A 13,895-nucleotide genomic window follows, 5' to 3' on the forward strand; every position below is an offset into this window, starting at 1 on the left:
TCATGAATCACTCTTATAGGGTCATATACATTTTCCCAACTTTTTTTGAACACTGATCTGTTCATAGCAAAATGGAAGAAGACGGTTCTTAGGCACAGTGGCCCTCATTTATCAATCTTGCGTAGAAACTGGTGTATATATTGGCGTAAGATTATGCTTACACTCCTCTCACCGCCTGATTTATGAAACTGTGCGCACCTCTGCAATTCAGGTGTACGCAATACTTGCCCTTGATAAATCCCGCGGCTGAAAACGATCGTCATTAGAATAACACGCCCCAATATATTCAAGTCTCCGCCTCCCGCACGCCCTCATTTTACGCCATGGACACACCGAAGACGGCAAAGAAACGAAACTTCTCCGACGTGGAGATCGGGCGCGCTCAATCATCTCACTAGTCCACTAGTCAGGGCACTGATTAGGACATGAGTCAATGGGTTGACTCCCTGATCAGTGCTCTGACTACTGAACTATTGAGATGATTGAGACGCGCCCATCGAGACCATCACCAGGGAAGAAAAAAACCCGAAATTGTTTTATTTGGGAGTTTAAAGAGTGGGATTAAAGGCACCTACAAAAACAAAATATGGACCCAAATTACGAGTAGCTACTGTTAGTGTGGGGGTTGAGAAGCGCACTCCAGCAGTTTAAATAGCTGTTTGGATGATAAATTACCATCACAATGCATTATTTTACAGCACGTTTTGAAACAATTAGCATTTAATTTCGTATCACGGCACATGTATTGGGGTGTACGATAGTGATGCTGATGTGATGTGGAGTAGCCTACCATTCATTCACATTAATAACCACATGACAATTTGTAAGATTCTTTTCTTATTATTATGATTATTATTCTTAATGACGCTTGTTATTTAGAATAAGAATGCCGTTTTTATTGATTTTATTATTATTTAAAAGAAGAAGGTCATTTTTATTATTTTGTCAGTCTGAATTATTTTAGTCCCAGTCCGTGCGCAGCTGCCGGGCCAGGCGCGGGCCTGAAACGTCAGGTAAAGCGCACCGGCTCGCGACTGGAGGAATACATATGCCTACAGATCAAACGCTTTGGTAAAGTCACACAAATTAAACATTGACGTTCATGTTGCACAAAAATAAACACTAAATGTTGTTGTTGTGGTTTTTAACAGTGCGTCATAATATAGCATATCTTGTCAGTGCGTTTTGTGGTGTTATTGTTTTTCTGCGCATTTTCACACTAACTCAAACGTGCGTACACCACCTCCTGAGCTGGCGTAGGATTTGAGCGTGCCGTACGCCAACGTCCATATTGATAAATCTCAAAGTCACCGTGGGTTTGGGTGTACGCAAGGTGTACGCTGGAAATTTGGTGTACGCACTTTTGATAAATGAGGGCCAGTGTGTGCACCCATAGCCATACTTTGAAAGTATGTTTCAGTTTTAAAAAAAATCAAGATTAGTATAGTTGGCATACACTTGGTGCATGTCTTATAAAATTTAAAAAATATAAACATCTGGGAGAAAGAGAAGAGTAAAGTTGGGAGAATATCAAAATTGTATCAGTGTATTGGATCCGTGCATTCGGCCTTAAAGTGACAGCAGCTTTATAAAGAGCTTTGTAACTTCTATACAAGTATTTAAATTAGTTTAAGTTAGTTGTATGCTAGTACGTCAGATGGAGCATCACTGAATGACTTAAACTATGATGACAGTTTATACAACATTAATAAAATAATGCATTGGCATAAAAAAAGGAAATTTACTTTGATACTTAAGTACTTTTGAAAAAAAAAATACTTCTGTACTTTTACTTGAGTAAAAATCAGTTTTTACAACTTTCACTTGTAACGGAGTAATATTTGACCAGTAGTACTTTTACTTTTACTCAAGTAATAGAGTTGTGTACTTTGTCCACCTCTGCACTATGGTAAGCCGGTTATAAGATTTCATTTTTTATACCTTCCAATAATCAGATAAGAAAGGCATGGTTGAGAAAATGTGGCACATACAAACATAACTAAAGTTACATGTTCACACAGAACAGGCATAAGTGCTCTCACAGACTGCCTTTAAGACATGCAACACTGAGAACATAAGTCTTCAAAACTTTATTGGTAGATTGCAAACTGCTGGGCACAAGCATTAAGAATAAAGCTGATCTAAATGGCAGAAGATTTTGAAGTGGTTTGATGGTTGCAGGTGGTCAACTCCATCTGTATCAGAAATACTTGGTGGGATCTGATTTGTCACGCATTTGAACGTGAACATGGGAGGTGATGCCAGGATAAACGCTCTGCATTGGGAGCAGAGTTCCGAGCTTCGCCCCTTTCTTCAGGGTCCCAGAGTAACGGTCTGGCTTAACGTAGAACAGCTTGAAGCAGAGACCTGCCAAACAGATATGAGATTATGCTTTGGATAAATTAAATTCCAAATTTTTATTAGTAGTAGTTGCTTTAGAATATTTAACATCTGGTACATACCTTTTCCAATCAAGTTAATGCCATCATTGATAGCATTGTTCTTTTTGTAGGGTGTAGCTTTGCCATCCAGTTTCACATCAAATGGAGCATAAACCGTGTCTCCATCAGCACAAACAATGTCAAGACCCATGTGTTTCCGACCCCCGCTGCAGCACAAACACATAAGACTAGTCATCATTTACTCCCCGTGACCAAATTTAAGTAGAACGTTGATTAAAAAAAATAAAAAATAAAAATTCCCCTAGAATTACATTTAAACATTATGCAATATAGCAAGATCTCACAGTGACACCAAACTTCATTCGTTTTAGTGTGCCTTGTAAAAATTGATCAGTGATTAATAATGTTATTAATTTCAATAGTATGGGGGGGGGGGTATCAATATGTCACAGCCCACCCTTCATTGTACACGTTATCTGCTAAATTTGCGCGAGAAAGAGAGCGTTATATACAGAGAAACATGACCAAAACCAGAATTTACCGACTGGCTCCATAGTAGCCATCCCCCCACTTATCATGTCCTCTTATCTGGTTAGAGTTACCACTGCAGAGGGGGCCAAATTTCACTGTGAAATGAAAAGATTAAAGTCAGTTACTTTATGCTTCCTGTCCTGTCTTTATAGCTGTCTGTTTTATTTCTTCTTTTTTCATACCTAGACTAGCATCAACACGAGAGCTGCAAATCACTGAAAAAGAGACACACAATAAGGTTTATTTACTAATTTACATACTGCAATTATTGTTTTTTTTATGTTTTTGCAATATTTTAAATGACGCCACAAAACAGTGAGCCATCAAATGTAACAATACAACGTCATCTAAATAATCATTCTTGTTTACTAGAATATTTGGAATATGAATTTAATTTAGCCTTAAACAGATTAATTGTACAGTTTAGAATAAAAGTCATTTCAAATTGATACGCTCAATTTGTGGAATAGACTTCTTACATGTGCTAAAACCTTTCTTACTCATAAGGAGCATTTACAAGTTATGTATTAGAATAAAAATGCATGCAGTGATGCTTTAAGTTAAATTGTAATTTCTTACCAGCCAAAAGCAGAAAACAGAAAAGAATGTAAAGTCTCATGATCCTATACGCGTTTGTTTTCAGATGCTTTCTTCTCCGTGTCAGTCTGTTTGTGGGTATACGGACGTAGTAGTGAAGACTCAAAAGTAAACGGCTTTGTAATTGATCAAATAAAACAAAACAATCAAAAAATGGCACCGGACTGTGAACACAGTGACAATAAATAGGAACAGGTGGGGCAAATTAACCAATAATCAGATAAGAAGGGCATAGTTAAGATAATAGATTTGTAAGGAATTGATTTGGATCAAATAATTCAAAGGGGTATTGAATTACAGTGGGTATTGAGGAACCGTGATACATATTAAATGATTCAAAATGTATATTTAACACTTTATCAACTATTCGTCCAGCGATACGTTGAAATTAGAGTACATTATCAATCTTGAATCGGGATATTACCCGTTACCACGGCAATAATATTAATTTTTTATTCACTGTTTGTGAGCTTAGGTAACACAATCAATCAGTTTGAGGCAGTTACTTATAAACACAGCCAAATATACTTGTATAGATGAAAAGGGTAAACAAAAGTTTATTGAACTATTCTAAACACACACAAACTAACGAAAACACATTCATACAGTTACTTGGAAAGGAATGTTTGTTAATGGAAAGGAGTGAAGTCCCAATGATTTCTTAACCACAACCTGAGAATCAATATACTAGCAGGTCAACCTTTGTTTGCTTGCTTAGATATGATTTTACCAGTTCAGCCAGAATGAAGTCATGTACTTGCGTTTGAATGCTCCTACGAGCATGGGTTCGTCTTAGCACGGCGTTGCTCGGCTGGTGGTCAGTTGTTGTGGTCAGGGGGACGAATAGTTGGTTTTGTGGGTGAAAAGCCGGATCCTGGATGGCGTTAGCTGGTTGCTACGTGACCGGCATCTCTGTGGCGCCACTGTGCAGACTCCAGGAAGTTTTCTACGGCGAGGATCAAACGGAGTTTTGGAGTGTGGTGATGATGAAGAGCTCTGGGTAGCTCTGAGGACACTGCGTGCAGGCAGGAAAGGCCCACACGATCAAAGCAGAAGTCACCGCAAAACCATGGCAGTCAGTAAAGCACAAAGCAAAACAAAAAGCAAAGATATCTTGTTGGCCCGGGAGTTTTAAACGGCCCCCAAGCTCCCTCCTTGAGGTGTCTCCGGCCAATGAGATATTATTGTGGGCGGGTGTCCTGCCAACTTCTCCTGTTCATGCATATCATTAGTGTAGTGTCTGATTAAACACTTTTAAGGACCCAACTTTTACTCAAATTTACCTTGCATCAAAATGATGAGAATCATTTATCCATCACATAGACAACAAAAAGCTTGCTATTCCCATGATGGGAGTAGGAGATAGTAAATATTCATAGTAATACATGTCTCGCATACAGAGAAACTTTACAAGTTACATGAAAATATACATAATACCTTAGTATATGTTTAAGTCGCCGTTGGGTGGATTAATTCATGTTATTGAATCTATGGTTTAAGATTACTCCTCATGTCTGCATTGGTGTGAGGTCTTTGTTGGATGTTCAAAGGGCCTTTGGAATGCGCGGGTCGAGGGAAGCAGGTGCACGACGAGGTGTCTTGTACAGTGTCTAGGTTGATTCTGGGCCTTTGAAAAGCTCTTAGCGACTCTGTGTCCCGAAAACTATTTGAATTTGTAGATTGTCTACAAACCAGAAGGTTGGTGGCAGACACCGCCATCGGTGTATGAATGAGAGAGTGAATGGGTGAATGTGAGGCAAGATGTGAAGCGCTTTGGATGGCCATAGGGTCTGTTAAAAGCGCTATAAATGCAGTCCATTTACCAATTTATGCCTGTCGGTAATAAATGAGTTCCTTCTTCGTGAGGTTCTGCCCGCTGTTACACTTGTAGAACAAAGAGGAAACACGTCATGTGACTCATCTTGTCCTTGTGCTGGTTTTGAGATAACGCAGGTAAAGGGGGAGAGATGTTGTCTCTGGGCCAGTTGGGGCATCCTTGATTGGTTTTATGATCGGTTCAGGTTTCGGAGAGGGGGTCTCTGGAATGCTTTTGTTGTGTCGACTCACTGCTGGAATATACATATTCCTACAGATGGGAGAACACTTGGCACATAAACAGAAGACACGTTTTCACACAAAACGTGATTTTAAAAAAGAACATGCAGTCAATGAGAGCTCTCACAGACTGCACCAATCATGACACATGGAAGCATGCGGCTGATGATAAACACGTGGCAATGATGCTGCACATAACACAAAAAAACGAAAAAAAAAAATCAATGCACACGGCCAGTGCTGCACGACTACACAAGAACATTTGGCCAATGAAACTTAAACCCACAAATAAACCCACTTATCCATAAAAACTAGTGTTTCTGTACCATAAGTTAGTTTGAGGCTGGATCCTTCTAAACGTGGAGAACTTTGTCTGCAGTAAATCCTCTGTCAACTGATTGAACTTCAACTCCTGGGGTCTCATTTATAAAGCGTGCATACGCACAAAACGGGACTGGAAATATACACCAGTTCCCACGCAAAGGTTGTGATCTATAAAAAACAAACTTGATGGGAGAATGTGTGCACCTTTAAGCAAACTTTGAACCATGCCTATGCACATTCACACATTCACAGTGAATGAATGAACCTTTATTTCCCCGAGGGGAATTTGTCTTGCACTCAGTGGAGCCACATTGAACATTTAAAGCATAAACAACAATAAATAACAATAAAAAAATAGAAAAAGAAAAGACACAAACATCTAACCACATTAAGGATGTAAAGAATACAGAACACTGACATCAATAACCACAAGATCAACACAGTATTGACAACGCATCAGTCCAGTAGGTACAAATTCATAAAATTAAATAAATAATAATTGGTAAAAGGTGCACATTTAAAATATCTATGTACCTGAGCTTGATTTATTCAGTAACTGTATGCTCCTAGGCACAAAAGATGTAATGGCACGTTTGGTTTTAGTCCGGGGCATTCTGAATCTATGTCCCGAGGGCAGGGGAAACTCGAAAAAAGTGGGTGGGACGGATCGTCAAGTATCCTCAGGGCCAGTTTGAGGGTATACTGTTCGGTAAGGGTAATTATGCTTTTTATTTCAGATCCAGTGATTTTCCTGCAAATCTTAATCACCCTGTCCAGCATATTTCTGTTTTGGGCAGAGAATTTTCGTTTTAGAAAGGATTACCTGAATTAATATATTTTTAATTGGCTCAAGCTTGACTTCAACATTAAAATGTACGTTTGCTCAATTATTTTTGAAGTTAATTGAATTAATAATTTTTAGTTGGCTCAAACTTGACTTCAACTTTAAAATGTACATTTACTCAACCTGTTTTTATTATTAATTCAACTAAAACGTTTTAATTAGGGGTTTCATTTTAAAATGGTTTTAATTGTTACTAGAAATTGCAGTGGAACTAGTTACAACATGTTATAGCGAGGATAAAAACAAATGAAAACGCAATGTATCATCTGCATTTAGAACATTTGTCATACAAACAATACATTTAATAAGAATTCATTTCATATTTCTTTAAAAAATAAAAAATAAAATGACCAAAGCTTGTCACTTTTCTTTAATGTCTTTAATGCACTTTTAGTTTTGAAGATACACACACAGTCAAAGTAGATACAGTGGAGCATTCTTGGTACTTCCCAGTGTTTCAGCTGGTAAATGGATAGTTCACCAAAAATGACAATTCTGTCATTTACTCACCCTCATGTTGTTTAAATCCTGTATACTTTTCTTTGTTCTGCTGAACACAAAATAAGATATTTGGAAAAATGTTTGTAACAAAGCAGATAGAGCAACCATTTACTACCATAGTATTTTTCCCCCTACTATGGTAGTCAGTGGTTGCTCTATCTGCTTGGTTACAAACATTCTTCCAAATATCTTCTTTTGTGTTCAGCAGAACAAAGAAACTCATACAGGTTTGGAACAACATGAGGGTAAATGACAGAATTTTCATTTTTGGGTGAACTATCCCTTTAAGAAGAACTGACTGGCTTGGATGAGAAACTTTGCAACAACGACAATGTATCAACGGATATCTTGGTCACACCCTGTTGGAGAAAGATAGAGAAAAATTAGTTTAAAAAAAACTAAAGTATTTTATTATTATTTTTGCCCTATATTGCAACGTAGGCCTATATGGCTTTCTTTCTTTCTCGCTGTTTAGAATTCGACCCACTTTTGAGGACGATGAAATGAGCGTCATTTTAGTATAACCACATAAACACAACCACGTAACCCTAAATAGCATACATTATTTGACCTACATTAAGTTACACGTTTGACACGTTTCAGTAAATTTGCTCGTATAAAAATTACCATGGCACCTTGGCCTATAGCTAATGAGAGAAAGTTTGTCTGACACAAAAATAGCACACAACACGCTGAGATTAAATCTAAAACACATTATATAGTATTATAGTTTAACACAAAATGATGTATTATTACTTAAACATGGTTAAAGAGCACATTAATGTAACAAATAATTTATTCAATGACGAGAGAACTTGATGTAGACATCACTTAGGCCTAAATAATCCTTATTTCCCTTGGATATATATACTTCAAATTTACTTCTTACTTCACTTCTAACGTTAAATATCCACTCAAGCCTAATATGATCGACTTATTTGTCTGCAATTTAATCATTAACACTTACCTGATGCGTGAACTGCACCCTCCAAATTGCTGCTGACTGAAACTCGCAGTCCTTTGATCTCAATCCTTCTGCGAAATCAGACGAGCAATACAGATCTTTCCGCGTAGTCAAACAAGCTCTTGTACGTATTCATAAATAAAATTAGGCAGATTAAATGCAACAATTAACTACATATGTTCATGAATTATATTATGTATATTAAATATGTAGTAAGTGTTGTAGGGTCCATCTTTTCATCATAATGCAGATAGGCCTACCATCATAAACAAAAATCGAAAATTTAATTTCCCAAATATAACATCTAATTTCCCAAATATTGTTAATTTAACATCTAATTTCCCAAATATTGTTCTGATATAGGCTATTATCAAATGTATCTAACAGCCCATTTCAACAGCACAAACAAAAATCTATTTTCCATAGTAAAATATTGTGTGTGAAATATTGTGTTGGCCATAGCCTACTTTTATAAAATATTGCCTGGATTCGTGTTTTTTGGTCCAGTCAACATTTGCAATTCTAAATGTTAACTGGATTTGAAAATATCAATTCATTTAATGTTTTTCAAATACATTTCTGCAGACTTAATATAATATGTCTTCTTAACTAAGCACAAGTAAGAAAATTAGTTCAACATATATTTTTTTGCTCTTTCAATGGAGTTTTTAGAGTGAGGGGAAAATAACAAATGAATAAAAAGTAAAACAATAAACACATAAAAGCCTTTCTGAACAGAAAAGACTTCAGTAAAAACAAAAACATGAAACTAAACCACCAGTAGGTGGCGGCAGGCTTTATTGAGTGAATAATTTGATTAATTCAAACAGCTGATTCGTTTATGGATGAGGCAGTTGTTTACGAATAGGTCATTAAATCTTTGATTCACTTGATTCATTCAAACACTGAATCATTCAGTAACACACATGGTTGCTGTGAGATGCGTTATGGTTCTGATGTGGAAATATGATTTGATCATGGAAATATTTTTGCTGCTGAAATAGAACAAAAGCAGTCAATAATGCAGCTTAAATGTAAGTGATTAATTTTAATTAATTGTTTATGGAGCTTTCATGAAATCAGTGTCACATTTTCAGTTGTGATGGTATTCAGGAAAACAGGTCTCTTGGTCGTGTCTTAATGTTTTCCACTGTATTATGTTATAAAATATAAAAACTTCACATTTTGAATTTTTACTGCAGTAAGTTACTGAGCTTCTTTGTGTGAGCGGGGGTGATTTGTTTCCATTTCTCCTCGAGAGGCTGTGCGAGCCTCAACAGCGCAACCCTGTTATTATCCACAAATTATACTGAAAAGAATGAATCTCGAGCACTGAAACTGATCAGAAAATGTAATGAAAATGTAATGAAACGTTGTAGAAATGTAGTGGAGTAGAAAGTATAATAATTGCTGCAAAAGTCAAAGTCAAAAATATGCATGCTACTTAAGGGGTTACTTAAGTGATAAGCATATGGCTTTGTATCAGTAGAAACCCTGGAGTATATTCAAATGATTGTGCTTCTCCCCCCCTCCCCCCCCCCCTCATCAATTTGCATCATCGAAAGGAATTTTTGGTCAAAGGCTAAAGACTACAGCCAGTAGAGGGAGCCATTTCCCAGATACCGTTATTACCGGTGTTGTCACACCACACTTTGATTAACCGATGGGAACATTTCCACACGTCACCCCTACTGTACATTCACGAGATGGACATATGCGCATTGCTTAGAGTTTGTAAAAGATAAGGACAAGAACGTAGACTAATAATCAAATTCAAATGCAGTCAAAGGCAACCTTTGTCTAAAACCGAAATAAATCGATGTCGCAACAATAAGTAAAGAACAAATGCGCCTATTGTCATACCATTAGAGTTTACACAAAGTTCTGTTGTGTCTATGAACAGAAGCTATTCCCAGATATAGCCAGATAATCAATTTACTTCTACAATACAGAGCTGGATCGTTTGTGATTCTGTCTGTCATAATTTCTTGCATTGTCTTGAGCCTTCACTTTGCCAATTCTCTGTTGTCAGTCTGGATAGCCCACAGTCATTATGGTTCATCATATCACCTTCTACTGGTTGTAGCCTAAAATGCTCTCTGGTATAGCCTACATTTTAGAATGTTAAGAGCTACTTCTGTTTTTATTTTGGTGAAAGTAATTTAAAAGTAATACAAGAGTAATGTAACACATTACAGTTCAAAGACAGAAATATTGTAATGTAAATAATTACTTTTAAATAGTAGTTATAAGTAATCTATAATATATTACAGTTTGGAAGTAACTTGTACAACACTGGTGACCTCTCGAAACTGCTCAAAATCCAAAGCCCAGACAAAAACAAGAGTGTGATGCAGTCTGATGAGGATGGTGAAGATGAATTCATTATGTGTCTCCACAAGTACTTCAATCAAATCCTCTTGTTGAACCTGAAAACCTTGAACCACTTCTTACCTCAGAGTCCGAATGAGGTCCTGGAACAGGTTCCTGAGTCCATGGCTTCAGTGGAAAGTGACCAAGACAAACAAGAGCCACTTGCGGGGACCAAGCAAGAGCAACTTGTCACAACTGTCTGTGTTGTGTGGTGTTGTTGGAGGCGTGGTCACTGATTACTCATCACCGATCACTCACCTGCTGCACCTCATTACCGGGCCCATATATTCCTGTGTCTCACTGTGTCTTTTGTCAGAATGTTGCAGTGTGTCTTGTGGGTTCCTGTGTGTTCATGTTCTTCGTGGGATTGCTTCACTCCGGTTCCGGTTCCGTCCGACCGTGTCTGCCCTTGCCTTCCTGCTCACCGATCATCTGTGCCTGCCGGCTACCCCCACGGACTGCGCTGCCTCACTGCCTGGTTACCACCTGAGACCGATCATTCTGACATTCATGAGAGATACTGTTCTTTGCTACGTGACAGAGAAATAAACCATTATTATTTCGCAATTGGATCTTGCCGTTCTTTCTTCCCAGCGCACACGATAACGCACACGTTATGTTTTTCATTTAGCATTTTTCATAATAGTATTGATGTTAATATTAAACTCATCATTCAAGCAATTTGCTCCCAAATTGATACTCATTCTAAAGTGAAAGTATAATCCGTGCAGGAATTCATAGTGGTGCGCATTACAGAGCGTCCATTCTTTGTGAAAGATAAAGATAGAAAAAAAATGTGCAAAAGTTATATACGATCCACCTAATCCTGGTCAAATGACAGATGCCGATTCACACAGGACTAATATTATCACAGGACCTCTGTGTTCGGCGAAATATGGTAGGTAATTTGCAGGGGATTTTTTACTTTACAAAGTACAGACATGGCCGATTCGCATAAGATCGATAAGATCACAGACATTCTTTGCAATTATTACAAATCACCAGAGGTGTGGAATCTTGACTGATCGCTGCTCGATGGGGCTCTCGATGGAAGTTGCACAGACGGGAATCTTCCTGGGAGAAGACACGGAAGGAACAGGCAGTGCAGACAGACAGCTGGAGAAGCATTGATCGCCCCACTTTAGGATCTCACCGGACTTCCAGGAGATGACAGGGTTATGCTGCTCTAGCCATGGGCGCCCTAAGATCACGTCAGCGGTGGAATCCTCCAGAACCAGTAGATGTATCTCTTCCACATGGAGGATGCTGGTTTGAAGCTGCAGGGGCCCGGCGAGGAGATCGACTTTACATCGACTGAGTGGTTTGCCTGTTATGGATTCAACCTGGTAAGTGGACAGAGTGCGAGTCGTCTGGAGGTGGAGCTGACGGCAGAGGGCATCGGAGATGAAGTTCCCAGCGGAACTGGAGTCGAGGAGGGCATAGACTGGCAGGGAGATATCGGCAGTAATAAGGTTCACAACTGTGGTTAACGGTTGACTCTTGTAAGAGGAAGGGTAGATCACACTCACCAAAGGACGAGGAGGACGCGTGGGACATTTGGCGATGAAGTGATCAGGTGATGCACAGTACAGTATAGACATAGCCCCTGCCCGATCCGTCTCCTCCGTTCCATTGAAGCTGTATCATTTGAAACAAAATGACATGACCAGTGAGCACTGCAGGAGGAATCCATTGCAGTCCTCCGCCAATTCAGAGAAGGGCACCGGTTGGCCATGGACTGGCGAAAACAGGGGACGTGGAAATGGTGCTGGTGGATGCGGAAGTGCCTGCCGGTGCGGGTGATGGTGAGTCGGTGGGGAGTTCACGGCGCACGGCATCCACCAGTTCTTGGAAGGGATCCGGGTGACTCATACTGATGCCCGCTGTACAGGTCCGGTCTTCTGTTACGGGTACAGACTGACGGAGACAAGAGATGGTTAGCAGGTTTTATTTTGGACAGTAGAATAATATCTGTGACTGAGTAAATGACATGACGGTGAATAGACTTCTCAGGTGAACTTCGGAGGGACGTGGAGAGACTCAGGAGGGAACAATGGAGAACACAGAACACACACACGCTGGACACAGGAGATCGCTGGGGACTAGGAAGCAGACTTGGAAACAGGTAATTCTCTTCGAGAGAGTCCTTAAGGTAAGCAGAGCAGGTTAGTACCTTGTGCAAACGAGACCAGACAACTTGAGTGTGACAACCCTCATATACTGTGGGTGATTGGGGAAGTGATGGGTTGCAGGTGTGCGTGATTAGTATTCCGGTGAGAGTGATCGTGGGGTGTCTGTGACGTGAATATATATATGTGACTGCTGCCTGGCCTAGGACGTTTATTGCTGCTGTCTTGTTCCTATGTTTTGTTCTTATTTACTTTAATATTGTTTCATTAGCGTCTGTTTGTTTGCTTAGCATGCCCATGTGTTTGTTTACATATGGTGCATGCCTGTGTATTTTTCTTTTGTTAAGTATATTTGTTGCTTTAACTTTTTGTTTATGGTAATTGAGTTTGTTTGAAATTGTAATTTTGACATTTTTGTTTTTGTTTCACTGGGTTTCTGTCTTTTTTGTAGTCATTGTATGTTTTTGTTATATGTATCTGAACTACATTTCTCATTTCTTTATTTCACACTGATAACTTCTTGCCCTTCCCGGGGGTTATGTCGCCGTGAGTGATCCTCTGTTCATTTGAGGTATGTGGCATCACTCTAATAATTACTGAACCCCAGGTTGGAGTAGGTTTCTCATTTTGTTGTTCACTTTAGTGTTTTTGTTTTCTTTAACCTTACCACTGTAACCCTCTTTGCTGTATCACTGCGCAGGTAGTAGCGCGGTAATTTTACCCGGCCTGTGGCAGTGCTCCATATATTCTCTCTCTCAACCCAATGGTTGCAGGTTGAGTGGTTTGGGGTTTTTTCTTTTGTTACGTTGAATTAATTTTGTTGTCTGTATACTTATTTCTATAAAGTGGGTACCCACCTTTATTTCTTGAAACTTTTTGAATTCTTTTGAACTTTTATTTTGTTTGGTAATTTGTGTTTCTTGTGTTCCAGGTGCCGTGGGTCCGGAGCAGGAGGGCTAGTTGCTCTTTTGGTGGTGGGTCCTTGTGAGACACAGAGCATGGTTTACAACCTATAGTGATTGACCCTTGGTTGCAGTGAGTGTGTGCGTGTGTGACGTGCTGTGTACGTGTGGGTGTTTCCTAACCATCGTCGACTTTAGCGACGTGTGGCACTAGCTCGTCCTGCTTCTGGTAACCACGAGCCCTGTGAGTTATCGTCAGTGTCACTCCTGTGG

The 13,895-nt window shown here is 39.1% G+C and overlaps 1 protein-coding gene across 1 annotated transcript; it reads right to left on the reverse strand.

The window, feature by feature from the left end:
• Nucleotides 1-2,083: 2,083 nt before the first annotated feature.
• Nucleotides 2,084-3,666, reverse strand: LOC137092281 (leukocyte cell-derived chemotaxin-2-like). Its single transcript, XM_067456542.1, has 5 exons — nt 3,513-3,666; nt 3,116-3,148; nt 2,944-3,028; nt 2,463-2,608; nt 2,084-2,367 (listed from the first exon to the last, which is right to left on the reverse strand). Exons 1-5 carry the CDS (start codon nt 3,550-3,552, stop codon nt 2,201-2,203), a joined length of 471 nt encoding a protein of 156 aa, XP_067312643.1. The 5' UTR covers nt 3,553-3,666; the 3' UTR covers nt 2,084-2,200.
• Between the last annotated feature and the right edge of the window lie 10,229 nt (nt 3,667-13,895).

The sequence above is a fragment of the Pseudorasbora parva genome, chromosome 11 (genome assembly GCF_024679245.1).
Source record: "Pseudorasbora parva isolate DD20220531a chromosome 11, ASM2467924v1, whole genome shotgun sequence".
In the NCBI taxonomy this organism is placed as follows: domain Eukaryota; kingdom Metazoa; phylum Chordata; class Actinopteri; order Cypriniformes; family Gobionidae; genus Pseudorasbora; species Pseudorasbora parva.

Bases quoted from the DNA above. Each gene is read 5' to 3' on its own strand.
- LOC137092281 (XM_067456542.1), bottom strand. From the start codon at position 3,552: ATGAGACTTTACATTCTTTTCTGTTTTCTGCTTTTGGCTG. The intron at 3,029-3,115 runs GTATGAAAAAAG...TTCATTTCACAG, and splicing joins TCGTGTTGATGCTAGTCTAG to TGAAATTTGGCCCCCTCTGC. The intron at 2,609-2,943 runs GTAAATTCTGGT...TTTGTGCTGCAG, and splicing joins GGCTACTATGGAGCCAGTCG to CGGGGGTCGGAAACACATGG.